Genomic DNA, 22,611 nt, shown 5'->3' on the forward strand with positions numbered 1-22,611 from the left:
CTGGGTGGTGATAAGGAAGTTTTACTACTACCAGGTCATCTGGTCCAAGGTGATGCTGCAACAGCCAAAGCCATGACCAATCCATTGGCCATGGATTCCACTTATTCAGATATGCTTAGGTTTGCAAGTTTCACTTGGCTCACACTTGTCCCAAATATTACTCATGAGTACTAAGATTGAGTTCATGAAAAAGCTAAGTGGCCATGTAACCCATTTGTTAAAAGGAATATCTGTATACAGATGTGTTAGGGAGGAAAATGGCATAGCAAAGATGCTACTTTTAATAATCGTACTAGAAGAGAGCTTTTCCTTTTGAAGGAATAACAAAAGTTGCATTGGTTAAAGTTGGTCCTTCTTTACAAATCCTGTTCATAGTAAGGATGGAAATTGGTTCTTTGAGAAATATTGAACGACAAGTTGCTTTTTATTTGGTTTGGGTATTACTTAGTTATTGGACCAACTGCAATAAGCCAGCTGTGTGACTTTATCCAGTCATTCTCTCTCAGCCTAAACCACCTCACAGGACAGTTGTTGTGGGAAAAATAGGAGGATGGAAGTGTTTTAGGTATGTTGGTTTTATTATTTATAAAAATAATAAAGGTGGCATAAAAATAAACTCCCGAATTAACCCTGTATTGTTGAAAATCCTGAACATAATTCAACTATACATAAAAACTTATTTTAATTCAATTTTTCTTTAGAGATAACTTGAAAATAAAGAAAACACATCCAGACCCAACCACAGTTAGTACTGCTATTTTTAAAAAAGCTGTCTTCCATCTGCCATATTTCACCAAAGGTTGCATTCGGCAAGGATCATCATTCTGCCCATCTTGGAGCTGATAAAAATGTGTTGAATAGAAGAAAAAATGTTAGAAATCTATACTAATGTATTCCAGAAAAATTAAGTTAGCCTTCTGTAAATAGACACAGATTTTATGTAAATAGCAGAAAGGCAGCATTGTAATTGCATGTGCAAGCCCTAATTAATTTTGCTGTATCTGCTCACTGGCAATTCTGAATAGGAAAAGACTACTGAGTTTCCAAATTGCATGGCCGCATCCCTATTGTTTTTTCTTAGTTACCCATATTTTGCTTTTACAAGTAGTCCTGTTTATTGACTTTCTCATTTAGTGACCATTCATAGATCTGTGAAGTAAAGGAAAGCTAAATATAGTAAGTTCATTCACTTAGCAATTGCTTTTCTTAACGAAGTTGGCAGTCCCACTTGTGACTGCTAGGATGTACTCCTATACTGGCAAATTCTAGAATACCAAATCTATTAATCCATTATTTATTAATCAAATTTGAAGACCGCCCATCTACCTCACAAGGCGACTGTGGGTAGAGTATTATTAAAACATTAACAATCATACTGCCTGAACGAACTAATACTTAGAAATCTGTTGGTAATTATCATACGTACTCTATTCATAAAGGGATATATGTACCTTATTCATGAGCATTTTTAGTTTTACCACCTCTGCAGTCAGATCTTCAGCACTCAAAATTAGGTCTTCACACACTGTAGCAAGACTGTGTGGTGGACTCCATTCAAGAACCAACTAATAAATTAAAAAAATGTCTTTACAGTTACATATGAACTGCATTCCACTGGTATAATTTTACTATTGCAAAGTTTTATTGGTTGAAAAATACACAGGAGCATACACATGTTGAGGTTTTGGATAAGCCTCTCCCATACAAGCTTCCTGCCACATCTTGGATAGGATTTTCCATCCTCAATAAAGTTTACTTAACGAGTGTGGTTTTGTGCTGATATGCAAGCAATGGCAAATGTATGGGGTATCCTCTGTTTCAGGATCTTGTAGGAGAGTTGACCATTTTAAGACATGTTTAAAGTGCATATCAAGGTGATTTTTAGATGAAATGTTTGGCAAATCTCTCCACTTGAGAGATTTGAGGTGCAACATGGAAAAGATGTGTTACATCTTGTAGGAGAATTGACCATTTTAAGACATGTTTAAAGTAATGCATATCAAGGTGATTTTTAGATGAAATGTTGACAAATCTCTCCACTTGAGAACAGATCTATAGCCAGATAGATTCCAACAGTGTGAAGAGATTTAAAAATAGTTTTCAACTTACAATAACAATAGGGACTGGAATTTCCATCACGAATCCTCGAGTTTTATGACCACCTTTACAATGATTGGAAAAAACGCTGCAAAAAACGCTGCAAATCACAATCACGTGACTGGACTCTGCAACAGGTAAAAATGCGAAGAGGTGGCCAAGCAACCAAATTGCAATCATGTGACATTTTGTGACAGTTGGAAGTGCTTTACAGGCCATAAAGCACCCTTTCCAAGGCTGACATAACTTTGGAGTACCTTAAACACTGGTCGTAGGCCGAGGACTACCTGTATTTGTGTTAGTATATTCTTATATTTTAGGAGTAATTGTAACCTTGTCAGTCATGTTGTTTTACAGGTATCACTTTCTAGTCTGGTCTGTATGGTTTGTTTTGGTGTGCTGATCTCCTGGTATGTTCAATCTTGTTACTTACACACAGAGAATCTTCTGGTATGGTTGTATATGCTGACTGGTACTGTTTTACCATTGGTTTAAAACTTGACTTTCATCTTATATGTATATTTCACTTCGATTTGCTCTGGTACTTGGGCAATATTTTTACTGCAAGAATTGTACTCTGCTCAGGCTGAGGTGTTAGCTTCACCTTACAAAAGTAAGCCTTATGTGGTGCATTCCTTCTGTGGTCAATGACAAATCGTATCAGTTATTACTACTATGGCTTTAACTTTTTTTATGCCAAGTTGTGATAAGAGAAAAAGGAATAGACTAGACTAGCAGCTGGAAGGGACTTTGGAGGTCTTCTAGTCCAACTCCCTGCTCAAGCAGGAGAACCTAAACCATTTCAGACAAGTGACTGTAGTCCAGGGGTAGGCAACCTTGGCTCTTTTATGACTCGTGGACTTCAACTCCCAGAATTCCTGAGCCAGCATGGCTCAGCTTGGAAACCTCTCCCTTTCCCCTCAGCATGGCTGGCTCAGGAATTCTGGGAGTTGAAGTCCACGAGTCATAAAAGAGCCAAGGTTGCCTACCCCTGATCTAGTCTCTTCTTAAAAACCTCCAATGATGAAGCGCCCATGATTTCTGAAGGCAAGCTGTTCCACTGGTTAATTGTCCTCACTGTTAGGAAGTTTCTCCTTAATTCCAGGTTACTTTGGTCAGTTTCCAATCATTGTTTCTTTTCCTGCCCTCTGGTGCTTTGGAGAATAATTTGATGCCCTCTTCTTTGTGGCAGCCCCTCAGATACTGAAATCCTGCAGCTGTTCTTCATGTTTTAGTCTCCAGACCTTTGATCATTTTAGTTGCTCTTCTCTGAACTTTTTGCAAAGTTTCAACATCTTTTTTGTAAAATGGTGTGTGTTTCCATTCTTGAATTACATTATCATCATCATCATCACGATACAAGCAGTACAATATCCCAATATAATGCATCTGAAAACAACTTTTTACCAAGGACTTCCCCAGAACTACCAAGATCAAACAAGTTCTTCATAATGGAGAATACATCACGTCTGGTGATTTGTCATGCCCTGGTACTTCAAAAGTTAAGTGGACTAGATGCTGGTCTACTCCAAGGTGATACTAAGTGATCAATTCAATTCTTTTAGATCTTTTGCTTCTTTATGGAATCTCAAGTTGGTAAGACCCGCTGTGTTCTTTTAAGCAAACTGTTAAGCTTCTTCAACAGAAAAAATAATATAAGTAGTCCTCACTTACCAACCATTCATTCAGCAACTGTTAGAGGACAAAGGAGACTTACAACAGGTTTCTGAAATTCTCGCCACTCAGTACACCCATGGCCTGGTGATTGCAATCAGTTTGCACTTAGGGTGGATGCAGCATCCCAGTCACATGATTGTCATTTGAGACCATCCCTGCCAGCTTCCTCCAAACAAAGGAAATGAGTAAGCTAGCAGGGAAGATCAAAATTTCTCCAGTAAGTTGCTTAGATCCTTCTCTAGCCCTTAGTGCTGGCCACTCATGTACCCTCCATTCCCCAGGCAGAAACCATCCGCTCATGCCTTACCAGCCTATCTGGCACTCATTTAGTGACCTTGGATCCTTGCTTAAGTGGTAATGGGGAGTGCCGGCATTAACTGATGCAGTCAGGTGACAAAATGCTTTGGACTGCATCATTTAGCAATGGAAATTCCAGATCCAATCACTTGGAAAAATAAATACTTTTCTGGATAGTGCCTGGCATGTGTCCAAACTGACATTTTCCCTTCACATACTGCTCTTCCACAGGACTATAAACTGTTACCATAAATGTGCAGTTTTACTGTTCATTTAACAATATATTTTCTGATGTCACTGTCCTGGTACAAGATAACAGACTGGATCCCATTCAGTTGGGCTTCAGGCCTGAGTATGGGACAGAAATGGCATTAGTTTTGCTTGTGGATGATTTCTCATCCTGCTAGGACAAGCCCATCCTACTCGTGCTGGCAGAGAGGGCCTACTTTGGATCCTGTCATTCAAAGAACTCCTACTATCAGGATCCAGAAGAAAAGTCTTCTCTGCTACAGCACCCATCCTTTGGAACATCTTACTCTCTAGGATAAAATCTACCCCCACTCTATCCTTCCACAAGAGCCTGAAGACCTGGCTCTGCTGGTTGGCCTGGGGGCCAAATGGGGGAGTTCTCCACTGGAGATGGCTGCTGGATTGATGGCAGACTTCACTCCCCCCCTTGCCCTCTGCTCTCCACCCATCCATCTTGTTATAGTGCTATATTCTCATTTTCTTTTTCATTGTTTAATTTATTCTATTATTTTACTTCTGTTGTTTACTTTTTCAATTCTTCCTTTTTATTGTTTTAAGCCATTCTAGAGTAGCCCCAAGGCAAGATAGGCAGCAAATAAATTTAGCAAATAAATAAGTAACAATAAATTTCTGGCGAGAGTAGAAAGGGGCAGTGTACCCATCCTTGTTCGCCTTGACCTCTCAATAGCTTTTGATATCATCAACCATGGTACCCTTTTGGGCTGGGCAGCATAATATTGTGCTACTTCAGCTCCTTTCTCCAATGCCTGTCTCAATCAGTGTTAATATGGAGAGAGAAGTCCAACCCACAGCCATTCCCTTGTGGAGAATTAATTCATTTTACTTAAGTAAAGAATGATGTTCTGAAAAAACACACTTAGATGAATATTGTACCTTATGAGCATCTGTAGGAAACTGATTAATAATATTCTGCACAGAGGTTTTAAGTTGAATGCATTGTCTTTTTAGTTTCATAAGAAAGGAAAGAAATTCATCACCACTGTAACAAAAATGTTAAACAATTATTCATTTATACTAAAACAGCTAAATTCTTTAAAATTTTAACTTTCATAACTGCAACTACCGTAGATGCAAAGGGAGTATTTACTTTCAGATAAGGAATTACTATCAAACTATTTATTTTTTTTACAATAACTAGGAAGTCTTATTTATTCTCTTATTTTATGCACATGCATAATGGGTGAGGACACTGCTCACTCTAAGGTCATGTGAGAATGAATATCCTCAGCTCTGACAAATGAATGAGTTACAGTGAGGATAAAAAGTATTTGATCTCCTGCCGATTTTGTACGTTTGCCCCCTGACAAAAAAATGATCAGTCTATAATTTTAATGGTAGGTTTATTTTAACAGTGAGAGACAGAGTAACAAAAAAAACCAGACAGCTCTTTGATCATGGCCATGGTGGAGAGTTTACAATCTGACTGATTGCTTCTTTTATACAGGTAACAGGCTGAGATAAGGAGCACTCCCTTTAAGAGAATGCTCCTAATCTCAGCTCGTTATCTATATAAAAGACACCTGGGAGCCAGAAATCTTGCTGATTGATACTTATTTCACTCATTAAAATGCAAATCAAATTATAACTTTTTTGAAATGTGTTTTTTTGGATTTTTTTTGTTGTTATTCTGTCTCTGTTAAAATAAACCTACCATTAAAATTATAGACTGATCATTTCTTTGTCAGTGGGCAAATGTACAAAATCAGCAGGGGATCAAATACTTTTTCCCCTCACTGTAATAGACTTTTAAAAAACTTAATTGCAAACTCAGAAAGTTTCCAGGGAGTAGATATTTAGTTTGCTGCAAAAGAAAAAGCTAAACAAAAATAAATTGATTTATAATGGCATAAGCTTTAGTATTTCACACTAGATCTTTGCAAAATAATAATTTGACTATTAAATATGAGATCTTTATTACTATTTTTAGTTAAATAGATGGTTCATCTTTCTTTTTATCACTATTTTACCTGAATTCCAAATTTGTCACTGCAGACAGTTCTTCCAACTTTACTTCTTCTATATGTAGTTCTTTAACAGCATCTAAAATTTTTTGTTGATCTCTGGTATTCTCGATGCCAATCTAAAAATTTAAAAACATTTCTAAGGAATTTTAAACATTCAAATCCTTCAGATATTAATTATGCATTGGGAACTCTGAACTTGACGTAATTTTGTTATCAAGGTAAGAATAAAATAAAAAACTACACATCTGAGCAAATAGTACATTTCTGTTTTATAATGAATTTTAATCAATAGAGGCAAATTTTAATACTTCCCTAAGTGGCATAAGATTCAACAAAAAATGCAATACAAAACAATAGATATTTCTTTTGATAAAAAAATAAAAAAATTAATTTGTTTCTCGACAAAGACAGGATGCAAAAAGGTATGGTACATTTATTTTGAATCATATTTAAAAATAACAATTCTTCTGGTCAATAAAAATGATACTTTTAAAATCTCCAAGATGTGAATAAGGTAAGTTGTCAACATCCAACTTGAGAATCTAAATAAAACTCAAGATTAAATCTGTTTGTGAAAATCTTCTGGTTTATTGAATACACTGCGTGGTTATGTTGAAGTAAAACTAACTCTGAGGTTCCCACACCAATTCACAGACTTAAACTGTCAGAACCCATTTCTTTGTTAGGGAGGGGTGGTTCTGTTCTGTTCCTTTTGGCTTCTTTCTGTGGGTTCTGTCATTCTCTTGGGGGGAGGGGGGAGGCTCAAGGGAACACATATTTTCTCCTTTTTGCTTAGCCACAATGTATCCTCTCTGCCTTTTCTATCTGCTTGTTCTCTGAACTGTTCCCCCTTGATGTCAACCTGGGGTGAGAAAGGACATCTGGCTTATCTCTCGCTGCAGAAGAGAAAGATGCGAAGACCCAAGAACATCTTCACAAGCATGGTAACAGACTCCGTTATCAGCTCTGTTCCCACAGCAGACCTAACACCTAGGGATTGGCTCATTTGAACTGTCCAGGTAAACTGTTGGGGTGGGGTTTGCTTGATGCTCTTTTAACCTATTGATTTGAGTGGGAAATCCTCAGATCCTGCCTTCTATGCCTGCTTTCTTAGGATGAGGTTTCGAAGCGGGTCCTTTAGTTTTCCCAGCCAAACTCCAACGTCTTACGTAATCCACATCAACAAGTTCACTTTATTATGGGAACCATCTGCTTCAAATCCACACCTGTTCTGGTGTCCTTGACAAGGCTTCAGGCTCCCACGGTCTGTAGCTGACTCGAAAAAGTTTTGTTTCTCCATCTACCCACTTGAGAGTAACACCTCCCCCACTTTATCTAAAAGCAAGTTGAAACACAGACACATAGCTGCCAGAGTTTGATGCTTGACATAAGGTAAATAAGAACCTATCAGTTTTGCACAAAATAATGCTGATGCAATGCAGCACATTTTATACACTTCATTTCCTTGCTTATATATGTATTGTCATGCTTCCGATAGATGAAACCATTTAAAAGAACTTCAAGGCAAGCATTTCTTCCTTAAAAAATATTTTTATTTGGTTACAACAGAACGGCACATACAAGGGTGAATCCAAGACTAAATTCCCCTCCCTTGGTTACAAAGTTGCAAGTTTCATTTCCCACCCCAAATTGCTGTCATAAATCACATTCACCAATTGTTTGAAACGCGGGAACTCCTCCCAATTGCTCCAGCCTGCCAAAATGTTATCAACAATGGCCTTGGTTCCCATACATGTGAAATGTTTTGGCTAACTGAAAACTACACCCCCCTTCTTTTAACTAAATATGTAGCAATGAAGACAAAATGAAAATGGCTTCAGTTTGGTTTGTCATAGCATTGACATTCAGCTCCCCTTAAAACAAAGGAGAAATCCTGCAAATCAAACAAGAATAACAGTTAAGAATCCCCTCTCGGTTTACTTTGATGTTTATCATAGAATTTGTAAATCAGTCTGTCAGCTTTCACATCAGTACTTTTCACCCAGGTGGCTTCTGACAACGGATATCCCTTCCGCTGCACTAAATATTGCAATTTTCCCTTGTATAATCTAGCATTAAGGATACGCTTTACTTCATGAGTCTCTCCAGCCACCACAAGTGGGCTAGGTGCTTTTTTTAGGAGGGGGGTCTTAGAGTTGATTCTCTGAAAGGTTTTAACAGACTGCAGTGGAACACTGGATGGATCTTTCCTAAAAGACGAGGGAATTTTAATTCCACAGTGACTGGGTTTATGATTCGCACTATGGGAAATGGTCCTAAATATTTTGGTCCTAATTTTTTGCTAGGTAATTTTAGTCTTAAATACTTTGTAGAAAGATAAACCTTTTCTCCCACCCGGAAAGTTTTCTGAGGTGCTCTTTTCTTATCTGCTTGCTTTTTGTAAATCTCTGAGGCTTTTGTCAAAGCTTTCTTTGTGTTGTCCCAAACACTCCTCCAAGCAGATACCCACTGATCTAACTTTTGAGAAGTAGGGGGCTCCTAGGGGTATTCAGGCATCAGAATAAAATCCCTTCCAGTGGCTATCTTAAATGGCGTAAGTCCGGTGCTGCTGTGTACTGTGTTGTTGTAGGCTACTTCCGCAAAAGGGAGATCAGTCCAATTTGTCTGCTGGTAATCCACATAGTACCTAAGATATTGCTCCACCATTGCATTTGCTTTTTCAGCCGCCCCATTCGTAGAGGGATGAAAAGCCAATGACAGTCCTTGTGTAAAACCAATCAGTTTGAGGAAATCTCTCCAGAATCTGGCCGTAAATTGAACTCCCCTGTCAGAAATTATTCATTTTGGCGCACCGTGTAGCCGGTAAATATGCTTGAGAAACAATATGGATAGTTTCTGGGCAGAGGGGAGGCCTGAGCATGCTATGAAGTGAGCTTGCTTTGAAAAAAGATCAATCACAGTCCATATTACCGTATTTCCTCTACTCTCCGGTAATTCAACAATAAAATCCATAGCAATCTCTTCCCATGGCTGAGAAGGATCTGCAACAGGCTGTAATAGCCCAGGAGGCTTTCCTGGGATCCTCTTCATGGTAGCACAGACTGCACAACTTTTTACATAGTTCTCCATATCTTTCTTTAAGCCTGGCCATCAAAATTCCCTTCGAATTAAATGTAGTGTCTTTAAATAACCAATGTGACCAGCTTGCTTAACGTCATGGCTGCGTTGGAGTGCTTGGAGCCTGAGCAGTTCAGGCAAATATAATTTCCCCCCTTTCCAAGCCAATCTATCCCTATGAATCAAGATGGTTTGATTCTCCTTGAACCATTGATCATTTTTTAGTTCTTGTTTTAATTTCTCTATTAATGGATCACCTGGATTAGGTGACCTCACATGTTGTTGCTTTCTAGGGTTTATCTGAGAAATAATTTGTGATGGTGGAATAATAGGGTTTATAATTTGTTCACGTTGGCTTTTATATTGGGGTAACCTAGAGAGGGCATTAGCCCCCCAAAAATTTCCATTCCGGTATATATTTCAGGATAAAGTTAAAACGGTTAAAATATTGCACCCAGCGAACTTGTTTGGGAGAGAGTTTGCGTGGAATTTTCAGTGCTTTCAAGTTCTTGTGATCAGTCCAAACCTCAAAAGGCACCTTGTTCCCCTCTAGAAAATGACGCCAAGTCAATAAAGCCCATTGGATTGCAAAAACTTTTCTCCCAGACAGCCCATCTCCATTCTGTGTCAGTGAGTTTTTCTGAAGTGTACGTGCAGTGTTGTAATTCTCCTTTCAGGTTTTTTTGTAATAGGACTGCCCCCACAGCCACATTGCTGTGGCTGATAAACTTGAATGATAAACTGCTCTTCAGGATGAGGGTGTTTGAGAACTGGTTCAGTGGCAGTCGTTTTAAGTTCTCAAAAGCAGTCTGTCATGTCCCCCGTCGGAGCCTGAATCTGCTGAGGAAAATGAGCTGGAACTGGAGCCGACAGAAAACAAGGGAGAGGTGTCTATGGGGAAGAGGAATGTGGGAAAGAGCAGGCTGAGGTAGGCCAGGGCCTTTCAGGATTGGGACAGGATGAACATGTGAGACAGAGCTCAGATGATAAACAAGGGCCACCCCCTCCTGATCCTAGAGCAAGGAGAGTGGAGAGAAGGAGGGAACAAAGCAGGCAGGCTCAACTACTTGGGAGGAAAGCGCCCCGCCCCTCTCCACAAGGCACACCTGGAGATTGAGACTTAAGGAGACACTGTGGGGAGGGGCATTTGTCGGGAACAAACACTGAAGTCTTGGAGGTTTAAGTGCCGTTGCTGATCTTGGAAACAACTCTCTGATCTCTTGTTCTGTGTTGTGATTTCTACTTGGAAACCCTGAAACTCTGACCATTGGACTGGCTGACAAACTTGATTTGGTGTTCAAAGACCCCAGACTGAATTTTGGATTCTCTTCTGAAACTGCTCAGGCAAGTTTGTAATTTCCACAGACTCGTTAGATTTTGGATGTATGTTTCTTTCTTTGTTATCTACGTGGCCTTGAGTAAATTACTCTTCTAATCTGTGTGTGAGTTGAAACCAGCTTGTTCCATACACATACTTTTCCTGCCTGAAGAGTTAAAAAATTACTTGCAACCAGAGGCTGAAGGTGTGTCTTACTTTGTTCTGCGGCTTGCCAGAAATGTGGGAGCATTTGGGGAAAATTTGGAGCAAATAATGGCGGTTTGAACTGCCAGTTGACTGTTTTGCCTCTGTGCCGTGCCCTGGGTCATCACAGTCTGGCACTCTAACGACCAGCATAGGGGTTTGCCTGGTCGTGGTTTACCCCCATCTTAGCCAGTTTTTAACAGTTCAGTGATGGGCAAAGCAATCTCAGCAAATGAGGGGATAAATTGGTGGTAGAAATTAACAAATCCTAGAAAGCTCTGAAGTTGTTTTCGAGTTCATGGAGGCTGCCATTCGATTACAGCTTTCACTTTAGCTGGGTCCATCTCTATTCCTTTGCTGCATATTGTGTAACCCAGATAATCCAAACGTGCCTAATGGAATTCGCATTGGGAGTTTTGCATAGAGTTTTGCGTTCAGCAGTTTTTTGAGCACTTCTCGTACTAAAATCATATGTTCTGCCACAGTCTCTGTATAGATTTAGATGTCATCAAGATAAACCAAAACCCCTTTATACAAATGATCGTGCAGCACCTGGTTGATCAGCTGCATGAATACAGCAGGAGCTCCTTGTAATCCAAAAGGCATGACTTTAAACTGATAACTTCCCAGGGGGCTGTTAAAGGCAGTTTTCCATTCATCCCCTTCTTATTCTCACGCGATAATATGCCTTTTTTAGGTCTAATTTGGTAAATACTCGCCCTTTCGCCAGGGGCTGCTACGGGTTGTTGCCGATCTAAGAGAGCCTGTAGCAATCCATACTGTTGCAATTGATCCTGTGGGAGTCCCGCTGCTTGATTAGCTCTTGGCAGGGTTCCTGGACTGGTGTGGCACTGGTGACATCTGGAGCTGAGTCGCCAGGGGTGCCGCTTGGGACTAAGTCTGTAATGATGATGGTCTGGCCTGGCCTGGTACCGATATCCTGATGTGGATATCTATTAGGGCTATCTGGGTATCGGCGGCGATCGGGCTTGCTCTATGCCGATAGCGTTCAGGGCTGATCTGGCGTGGGTATCGGTCAGGGCTCACATAGCATCGGTACCGATCGAGGCTGACATACCGCTGTTGATGGTCACGACTAGCATAGTGTTGATGGCGATCAGGGCTGGTCAGCTGCCGCTGATGGTCAGGGATATCACGCCGCTGACGGCGGTCTGGCCTTTGCTTCCACACTGGACTCGAAGTTAAAGCTGATGGCTTTGGTTGTAGGAGGCAGCTCGGCCCCAGCTATGGGATTGGGACTTCGCCTGGATTGTGGACGGTCTAGGGGGCATCTGTCATCCCGTTCACTGGAAAGTAACTGACGGGTGACCTGCTCCTTTCCTCCCACCTCCAGTCTTTCAAACTTCTCTCTTAACCACTCAACGGACTGGCTTCGGATCGCAGTCAGATATTTCCATTCACCCGATTCATCCCAAGGTGTTGTGATTCCTCGCCAGCCAGTAGATCCGGCAGCTGAGTCTGAGGAATCAGATGAGGAGGAGAGGCCTGGAGTGACATCAGAGTCAGAGGAAAGCTCTGAGGAGCTCCAAGACTTACAGTCGGACGAGGAGCCTGGCCCCTCTACTCGCGCTCAGGCTGAGACACAGCTGTGCTGGGAGCCTGAGTGATGAAGAACAGTTGGGACAAATCCAGGATGCACGAAATTGTAGGCAAGATAAGCAAGTAGAACAGAGGAATTCAATGGAGGGGGGGGGCTCCAAAGGCAAAGAAGGCATTAGGAAGCCACGCCTTGGCTGAATTATAAAAGGGAAGATGTGGGAGGTGCTGGTTGCCAAAGGCAACAGTTTGTGTTGAGGACCGAGTTTGTGTGGACTGTGTCTGTTTGCCTTGGACATTGACTCAGGTCTGTGAGAATAAAGGGGTTGGTTTTTTTCTTGCGGTTCCTGCCTGTTTCTTGGAACAGGGGTTTCTCCTTGTGAGCATAACAAGGACTCACGTAGGCTGGGACAGAACACAAGATGCCAGTCGCTTGGCCCCTCTTCAATCAGGAGAGCGCGGTTCGTGGGAAGCAGTTAGTGGAAATTCAGCTTCCACGGCCTTTATTAAACTCCTCTTTGCTTGGGCTGCCTGTGCACGCCAAGTGTCACCAATAGATAGGACTCCCTCCGACAGCAATAATGGCTCCAATTGGATCTCACGTTCCTTTGGTCTCGCGCCAATTGCCGGAGTCACAGAAGTCACACTCTCTATCAGGACAATGGTCTGCACCCTATCCGCTGATGTGGTTGCTGTAGCTTCGAGGCTAGTAATAGGCTCTTCCTTTTTCTCGATCATGGAATCTTCCCTGAGTCTTTGTTGTACTCCCAAGGCTTCAGGTAGACAACCGGAGCTCAGGACCCTGTGGTATTAAAATAGTTTGGAGTCTTGGGTTAATGTCATGGTTCCCATAGATGAGACCATTTAAAAGAACTTCAAGGCAAGCATTTCTTCCTTAAAGAACATTTTTATTTGGTTACAACATAACAGCACATACAATGGTGAACCCAAGACTAAATTCCCCTCCCCTTGATTACAAAGTTGCAAGTTTCATTTCCCATCCCAAATTGCTGTCATAAATCACATTCACCAATTGTTTGAAAATGCAGGCACTCCTCCCAGCTGCTCCAGCCCGCCAAAATGTTATCAGCAATGACCTTGGTTCTCATACATGTGAAATGTTTTGGCTAACTGAAAACTACACATCCCCCTCCTTCTTCTAACTAAATATGTGGCAACAAAGACAAAATGAAAATGGCTTCAGTTCAGTTTGTCACAACATTGACATATATATTAACTTAATGAACATTCTCCATTTTACTCACATTACCAATCATTTCAACTGAGAATTGCAAAACATCTTGTACTGATAAAGTTACAAATATCAACAGACCCTTTGTATAACACTAATTCCTATTAAAGCATATGTCCAGCCTAACCTTTTTTTGTAAAAAAAGGGAACAATTAGAGATTCAAATAAGTTAAACAGAAGATACTACTTTTCTCAAAATAAAATGCAAATCATGTTGAAAATTGTTATGAAGTGAAAAAAATACAGAATTAAAATTTAAAAGAGCAGTATTGTTGTTGTCATAAGAGCAAATATACAATAAATGAATAGGCTAACCTTTATTAAGTCTTCTTTTCCCATTGTCAAAAGCTGTCTTAAAGGTATTTCTCTCTCCTATAAGAGATGAAAGTATATTCCCAGAGATACTTTGGGCCAAGATCCTATTATATAGGCCAGTAACCCACTTTATTATTAAATTTCAATTATTTTCACAATGAACACAGAAAAACAAGCTCAGAATACATTTTTAATTTGCATTAGACAATATTGGGTCATCATTTCAGAAATATTTCCTCATCTAAACAGAGAAACAGAATGAGCACAGGTGGGCAAAAAAACAGTGGCAACAACTTCCAACTTCCTGCCGGCTTCCCCATGAGTTTCCTTGTGGGAAGCTGGCAGGGAGAATCTTTCCTTGAACACAGAAAAGAAGCTACTTTTAATTTACATCTGTCAGAATATTATGAACAGTTAATCACATGAATTCTTGAACTTCTGGATTAAACCTAAGCAGTGACATTTTGAATTGTACAGTAATATATTACTATAAAGCTTCAATTTAGTGGGCCTGATAAAAAATAATACAAACTACAAAAAATAAGAGAGTCCACTATTGGGGTATCCACTGCACCTAAAGCAATCAATAGGTATGGCATTTAAAATAAGGAAGCACAATTATTTATATCTTGTACATTATGACATTAAACAAATGACATTATTTATTTTGTATCCCACCCTTTTTATTTACAAATAACTCAAGGTGGTAAACATATCCAACACATCTTCCTCCTCCTAATTTCTCCATAACAACTCTGTGAGAAGAGATTGTCCCAACTCACTCAGCTGGTTTTCATGGCTAAGGCAGTCTTAAACTCAGTCTCCTGCTTTCTAGTATGATGCCTTAACTACTAGATTAAACTGGGTTTCTTTCATATCAATATAATTATTAAATATTACAAATGATGCAAATTCTCACACAAATTATGTAGCTCATGTTATTATATAATGGCAATAAATTATCCCCACCCTGAATAATCCATTTGAGATTTCACTGCACCCATATGTTTTCAATAAAGAAATCTTACCTTCAGTAATTCTGTTATGTGTTCAAGTTCAAGACCATGTAGAAAGACTTCCATGTCACTAAAAGCTGCATAGGAACTTTTCACATGCATTGATTCAATTATTCTTTTAAAATATATAAATAATTTTAATAAATGCTTTAAACCAAAATTAAATTATTTGTTTCAAAGAAAGACATGCTATTATTAATCCATTTTACAGATACTAAAATATATTTGTCTACATTTTAAATACACAGAAAGACAAAAAAAAGCCCTAAATATTGGGCTGTAAAATTTCCATTACAGTGAACAGACCATTTGAAAGTACGTACTTGTTCTGAAATACTGGATCTAGTTCAAATCTGATTCTACATAAAATTATGTTGGAATTTAAAAATTCATGCTCTATAATATCTGTATTAATTTCTTCCAAAAGTAAAAAAGAATTTGATGCATGTCAGGTAAATTATTACATGGTACATTTGATGATTATGTTCCAAACAATTGATGATTATGTTCCAAATAATCCAGCATTAAGGTATGCATAGATCCTTAATTTCCAAAGACTCTATATCAATTTAAACATCCAAGCACAAACTAGCAGTGCAAAACTGTAGCTCATAGGACTTTTGATAGAAGACCTAAACAATTGTCCATTTCAGGCCTAACAGCAGTTTTTCTACTCTAGAACAAAGATTTAAATTAGAACACAACTTTCAAAACATAAGTATTGAAGTCTGAGGTACTACCTGCTTTTATGGCTTTTAAGGGCATCTGGAACTGTAGTTATAAATCTGTGAATAGGTTCTTCTTTAGTCAGGTTCTGGAACTTTTTTTGGAAAGGACTTGCCGTCAAAGAAAGTAAACTGAAAAGCTACGAAAAATCACAGGAAACCATTTTCACCATTTTTATACATGTTCATTCTAAAACAAAAGAAATTGGGAATTCATTGAAACAGTGAAAATGAGTTTCTAATACAAAAATTTCTGCTAATTTATCTTTTCAATAAAATTATCTGAAATTATTTCTCAATTCTCAATTCCAAGATGTTAAATTAAAAGATTTATTGAACTGATAAACTATCAGGAAAACCATGCTTATTATAGGAAACATTAAAAATGGTTTCTTTAGGGATATATGAATATACAGGTTAACCCTATGTAATGAATTTCAGTAAATTTAGCCTGTGAAAACAAAATATTTTGAGATGCTTGGAAGCATTATTTCAGAGAAAACAGAACTATAGAAACGTTTATGGCAACCCAATCTAAGCATTTTTAAATGTCCTGCATTTTCTTTTGAAAAATGGGATATAAACTATTTAATGGGAATATTAAGTACTTTGTATTCCATATAAAGAAACAGAATGCAGATACTTAAAACACTTATTGGAAATAAAGTAGCAAGTTTGGAGCAGCAGTTAAAGTACCAGCTAGAAATTAGATAGCTGAGTGATCCTTTGACCAGTCACTATCTCTCAGCAAGAGAGGAAGCCAGTGGCAAGCACTTTTTGAAAATGTCTATGGAGACTGTCAGTCATCCAGGTCATGTTTGTCCCAAAGGTGCTTTTTTTCAAAAAAGCAACTGGACTTTGTCTTTCCTTGAAGACGTTTTTGCTTCTCATCCAATAAGCTTCTTCAGTTTTGACTGAATGGTGGAGGATGGAAGGATTTATATTCCTTGCAGTCATTTGATTGTTAGCACTCTTTCTGAGAGTCGTTGAGGTCACTTGTAGGTTTATTTGCACCATCAGGGTCACCTGAATAGTGGAGATGGGTGCGGAACTTTCTTGGAACTGCTAATAGGACTGTGTTGTAAACATGACATAGGTGGTATCGTATCCCTCCCCCACTGTTGAGAGAGAACTGTTCAATCTTAATGTAGCTAGCCTCTTTGAAACCAGCAGTGCTCTTTATCCAGAATGGGGATTTGGCTGCTTCAAAACAGTGACCTTTGTCTTTTAAATGAAGATGGACGGCTGAATCTTGTCCTGATGGGTTTCTTCTATGTAGTGCCATGCATTTGTTTTTCCAATGTATAGATCTATACATGTCTCTATACATGTATTGTACTGCATATATCACATTGCTCAGTAGCTCCCAACCTTTTCTATACCCTGCACCCCTAGAACTTCTTCTTGTGCCATATCCATTATCGGACGTTGTGATCATGTTGGCGATCCTGTTTTTATCAGCAGCTGCACAAAAAAGTGCTGCTGAGTTTTGTCCAAACCAGTCCCTTAGATTTTGAAGCCATGATGTTCTTCTTCTGCCTGGACCTCGTTTGCCTTCAATCTTTCCCTGGAGGATTAAATGGAGTATGCCGTATTTTTCTAGGTGTCGTATCATATATCTGAAATATTCTAACTTTTGTTTTTTAATTGTTTTGATGATTTCCCTTGGCTTTCCCAGGCGGCTTATCATTTAATTTCTGATCTTGTCAAGCCAGCTTATACGTAACAGCCACCTGTAAATCCACATTTCAAATGCTTCTAGTCTCTTCAGGTGGCCTTCTGTCAGAGACCAACTCTCTACTCCATAGAGCAAGATAGAAAAAATATAACATCTGACAAGCCTGATTTTCAATCTTAGGCTTATCTCGTGACTGCAGAAGACCTTTTTCATTCTGAAGAATGCTGTTCGAGCTTTCTCTATCCTTGTCTTTACTTCAGTGGTCATGTCCCAGCTTTCATGTAAATTAGAACCGAGGTGCGTGATCCTTTCAACTTTTTCTAATGGTATTCCTTCTGAATTTATTGGTAGTAAATTAACGGGGTTGTGTGCTGACGACCATGATCTTGGTTTTTTAGGTGTTAAGCTTCAAGCCGTATTTTCCAGATATTTTTCAGTTTCTGATATATTCTCGCACCTGTTACAAAAGTTTGAAATAACACCAACGAATTATGCATATACATTATAATTTTGAAAACTCGAGTTTTCGCACCCTTTGGAATAATCATCTCACACCCCCAGGGGGTGCAAGCATCCCCGGTTGGGAACACCTGGTCTAGGTGTTTTATCCTTGTGGTGGACAAGCTTCTGCCTTAGTGTACTTTGGGTTTAAAGTGTGCATGTATATTGTGTTGGATGAAAATCTTTCTGAGCTTTTTCAGATATTCCTTCAATGTATGGAATAACAATGTTGCTTTGTTTGTTGTTCTCTTCTTTGTCTGCTATGGAGGAGCTCCTGTTGGGTCTTTTTTGGGATTTGAAAAAAACACCTTTGGGACACTTCTGAAAATGTTGTCAAAAAACCAGCAGGGACTTGTCCAGATAGTCACTTGAACCCAATAACTTGAAAATACACACACAAAAAGGGAATACACCACTAAATTGAATCTATAGTTTTTCCCCAGTAAAAGAAGATAGATCTATATGAGTATTTAAAATAAATCCATTTGTTAAACTGTCAATTACCTATTCTATCTATTAAACCATCTTTGCCTTTCTTGTCCAAATCCCTTACTTATACCTTATTTTTAATAGAACAATTCCCTAATAAAATGTCAAATGTGTACAGTCTATTTTCAGACATAATTAATTCATGCATTTTTTATCTTTTCATACTAAGTTGATTGTTCCTGTTTTCTGTTCTGCTTTAATTAGTATTTTAATGGAAAGGGGTGTTGTCTTACCTGAACGCCTTTTCTCAGCACGTAGATGGAGAATTCACCAATGGGTTTGCTCTGTCTTCCTGCCCTTGAGACCAAGTCAGCCAAACTTGTCACGCCCCCTGCTGGGCTAGGAGAACCCAATCTGGACGAGGGCGAAAGCAGCTGACAACAGTCTGAAGGTGTTGGCTCTCAGACCCTAACCCTGGCCTTACGTACCCTAAGGGGTGGGAGTGGATTCTCCATCTCCGTGCTGAGAAAAGGCGTTCAGGTAAGACAACGCCCCTTCTCCAACACAGGAGATGGAGAATCCACCAATGGGACATACCAAAGCCTCACTGTCCCAATGGGAGGGAAACAGACAAGGCCGGGTCCACATCCCCAGACACCACCTGCTGAAGGACCCTCCGACCAAAGGAGGCATCCGCAGAAGCAAAGCGGTCTATTTTATAATGTCTAACAAATGGGGAAGGCGAAGACCATGTCGCGTCCCTACAAATTTCTTCAATGGACGCCTGAGTAGCCCATGCAGCAGAGGTCGCAGCACTGCAAGTGGAATGAGCCGTGACATGACTTGGAGCTGGCAGGGAAAACGACTGGTATGCCTCCGCAATGCAAGCCCTGATCCACCTGCCTATAGTGGAGGCAGACACCTTCTGTCCCAGAGAGGCAGGGTGAAAAGAAACGAAGAGGGCCTCAGACCTGCAAAAGGACGCCGTTCCCTTGATGTATTGGTGTAGTGCCCTGCGGACATCCAGCGTGTGCCACTGCCGCTCCAAGTCATGGGAAGGATTAGGACAAAAATCCGGCAAAACAAACTCCTGGGCCCTATGAAAAAGAGAGTTGACCTTCGGCACGAATGTGGGATCCAATCGAAGGGCCACCCGGTCCCGGTGGAAGATACAGAGGTCATCCCTGATCGAAAGTGCAGCCAGCTCATCATGGAAACCAGTTTGGCACAGAAAAAAAGCCAGAGTTAGATTTAAAAATGTGATTTAAAATCTCACTTATTAGGTCAAAAAGGCTTTAGAGATTCGGATTGATTTGACAATTAACTGAGTATGTGAAATTAGTAAAATGATAATTTGTGTAATGATATGTTTGTTTTAGACATGATAATTATTTTGGTTGAGATTTAAACTTTATTTAATGGGTTGAAATGTTTATTTTTTATTCTGGTTATATAGAAAATTACTTTGTAATAGAAGAACTAGAGAGTTTACGATAAGAGAAGAAAGGGTATTAACCAATAACCAATTAAATTAAGAAATGGAATATATGTGAAAATATTAGAATGTTATTGTTGGAATACTATGTATGTTGTAGAAGAGATACCCGAAGTTTTATTAATATGTTTATTTAAGATGAATTTCAATATGTCAATTGAAATTAGTGAAGCTTAAAAGCAGGATGATGATTTTTTGGACTGACTGAATTTTATGAAGAAATGGATTAAACTAAATTTGTTATATCATGTGAGGGAAATAGAGAGGGAAATCTTTAATGTACTAACTTCAGTTATATATGTATGATTTTGTTTTTGGATGATTGATTTCCCCTTCACCACGGTGTTTTCGTGAGCATTCTGATGTAAAAATTAAAAAACCAATAAAATTTGTTTGAAAAAAAAGAAAGTGCAGCCAGCTCAGAAATGCGCCTGGCTGACGTGATGGCGACCAGGAAGGCGACCTTGTGGGATAAGGACTGTAGAGCACTAGTTGTGAGAGGCTCAAACGGCAGTCGGATGAGGGCCCGTAGGACCCAAGGTAATTTCCAAGAGGTATACCTGTGTACCACGGGTGGCTTAGTGTTGGTGGCGCCCTTGAGAAAGGCGCGTATCTTGGGATGCTGGGCCAAAGGGACTGAATTGGCACAGGTAAGTAAGGTTGATAGGGCCGCAACCTGCCTACGGATGGTATTAGGGGCTAAGCCCTTATCAAGGCTGTCTAGGAAGTATTCTAAGATCTGTGGAATTGTCAAGTCCGAGATATCCAATTGCCGCTTTTTGCACCAATGGCAGAAATTCCTCCATGTGGAGTCATAGATGCGATTGGTCGCCGGCCAGCGAGATGCCTGAATCATGGAAATCGCTCTAGCCGAGAACGACTCCTGGGTCATGATCCGGTGTTCAAGTGTCAGGCAGCTAACTGTAGCCATTGGGGTTCCGGGTGTCGTAGAACCCCTGGTGGAGAGATACGCGATCCGATGGAATCCTCCATGGGGGAGAACGGGAGAGGTTCACAAGGTCAGCGAACCAGGGTCTCTGAGGCCAATACGGAGCCACGAAGATTACCTCCGCTCGTTCCTGTAGCAGTTTGCAAATGGCTGCCAGGATCAGGGGGAGAGGGGGAAATGTGTAGAGCAGACCCCTCGGCCATGGGGCTCGAAGAGCAAACCGTCAAAACGCAACCTAAGGGGATTTTTAATCAAATTTTTAGTCCGGGTTTTAGGGGGTTCCAGGGAGAGGGTTGGGCAAACTGAAATTAATTCTCCCAGGCCGGCTGAAGGCCTCGGCGAGGTGGGCGTAGGTCCTGGAATTGGGGAGGGGGGGAGGGTCTGCCTAATAGAGGGCAATTCCATTAAGACTGTGTATGGGAGGGGTAGATATGGCGGGAGCAGAGGGACATATCACACTAGGGGAGGGCGCACCCGCTGTTTACGAGCTGTGGCGCGCTCCGGCCCCCATGGCTCTTCTTGCAACCTAGGGGGTTTAGGATCTCAGGGCCTGGGCTTTCGGCTGATGCTGTGTAACGCCAGGTCCACGGTTAATAAAGCCCCCCTCATTTATGATTTGGTATCGGAGGGGGAGGTGGACCTGGCGGGNAAGGACTTACCTAGTAGCGATAAGAGCGGTGAAACGCAACTATTTCTCCGCTCTTATCGCGTCTGCAGGTAACCGATCTGCCGCCCTGTTTAGGGTGTCCCGCTCCCTCCTTCATCAGAGGGTCCGGGATGTCCCTTTGCAGGGTCGGGCAGAGGAATTTGGGTGTTACCTGCATGACAAAATCGATCGGATCCGGGCCAGGTTAGCCTCCGATTGGACTAGTTCAGGTGGGCCAATGGAGGCAGGTCTTGAGTCCGTTTTGTGGGAAGAGTTTGTTCCTGTGACCCCCGAGGACATGGACAGGATGCTGGGACGGCTGAACACCACATGTTTACTGGACCCGTGTCCCTCCTGGCTGGTACTGGCCTCCCGGGAGGTTACACGAGGCTGGCTCCAGGGAATCGTCAACGCTTCTTTGAGTGAGGGGTTCTTGCCAGCTGCCTTGAAAGAGGCTGTGGTGAGGCCCCTCCTCAAGAAGCCCTCCCTGGACCCGGCTGCTTTGGCCAACTACCGGCCTGTCTCCAACCTTCGTTTTCTTGCGAAGGTTGTTGAGAGTGTGGTGGCACGACAGCTCCCTCAGCACCTGGAAGAAACTGTCTATCTAGACTCGCGCCAGTCCGGCTTCTGGCCTGGGCACAGCACAGAAACGGCATTGGTTGCGTGGGTTGATGATCTCTGGAGGGCTCGGGATAGAGGCTGTTCCTCTATCCTGGTCCTGTTAGACCTCTCAGCGGCTTTTGATACCATCGACCATGGTATCTTGTTGCACTGGTTAGGGGGGTTGGGGTTGGGGGACACCGTTTTACGGTGGTTCTCCTACCTCTCGGACCGGACACAATTTGTGTTGGCAGGGGGGCAGAGGTCAACCTCGAGGCGCCTCACTTGTGGGGTACCACAGGGGTCGGTCCTCTCGCCTCTCCTGTTCAACATTTATATGAAGACACTGGGTGAGATCATCCGTGGTTTCGGGGTGGAGTTTCATCAGTACGCAGATGACACCCAGCTGTACATCTCCACCCCGGACCACCCCAACGATGCCGCGGAAGTGATGTCCCGGTGCCTGGAGGCCGTGCGAGTCTGGATGGGGAGGAACAGGCTTCGTCTCAACCCGTCCAAGACCGAGTGGCTGTGGTTTCCGGC

At 41.0% G+C, this 22,611-nt stretch overlaps 1 protein-coding gene across 1 annotated transcript in view; it reads right to left on the reverse strand.

The window, feature by feature from the left end:
- Window positions 1–686: 686 nt before the first annotated feature.
- The window catches only part of ASZ1 (ankyrin repeat, SAM and basic leucine zipper domain containing 1), a 47,880-nt gene continuing 25,955 nt past the window's right edge, over window positions 687–22,611 (reverse strand). The window contains exons 7-13 of the mRNA XM_015813555.1: window positions 15,786–15,910; window positions 15,058–15,133; window positions 14,030–14,086; window positions 6,309–6,421; window positions 5,215–5,320; window positions 1,452–1,565; window positions 687–839 (exon numbers count right to left, since the gene is read on the reverse strand). Coding sequence (XP_015669041.1) covers window positions 687–839; window positions 1,452–1,565; window positions 5,215–5,320; window positions 6,309–6,421; window positions 14,030–14,086; window positions 15,058–15,133; window positions 15,786–15,910 — 744 coding nt within the window. The remainder of the gene's footprint in view (window positions 840–1,451; window positions 1,566–5,214; window positions 5,321–6,308; window positions 6,422–14,029; window positions 14,087–15,057; window positions 15,134–15,785; window positions 15,911–22,611) is intronic.

The sequence above is a fragment of the Protobothrops mucrosquamatus genome, unplaced genomic scaffold, assembly GCF_001527695.2.
Source record: "Protobothrops mucrosquamatus isolate PMUCROS unplaced genomic scaffold, P.Mucros_1.0 scaffold167, whole genome shotgun sequence".
Taxonomy (NCBI): Eukaryota; Metazoa; Chordata; class Lepidosauria; order Squamata; family Viperidae; genus Protobothrops; species Protobothrops mucrosquamatus.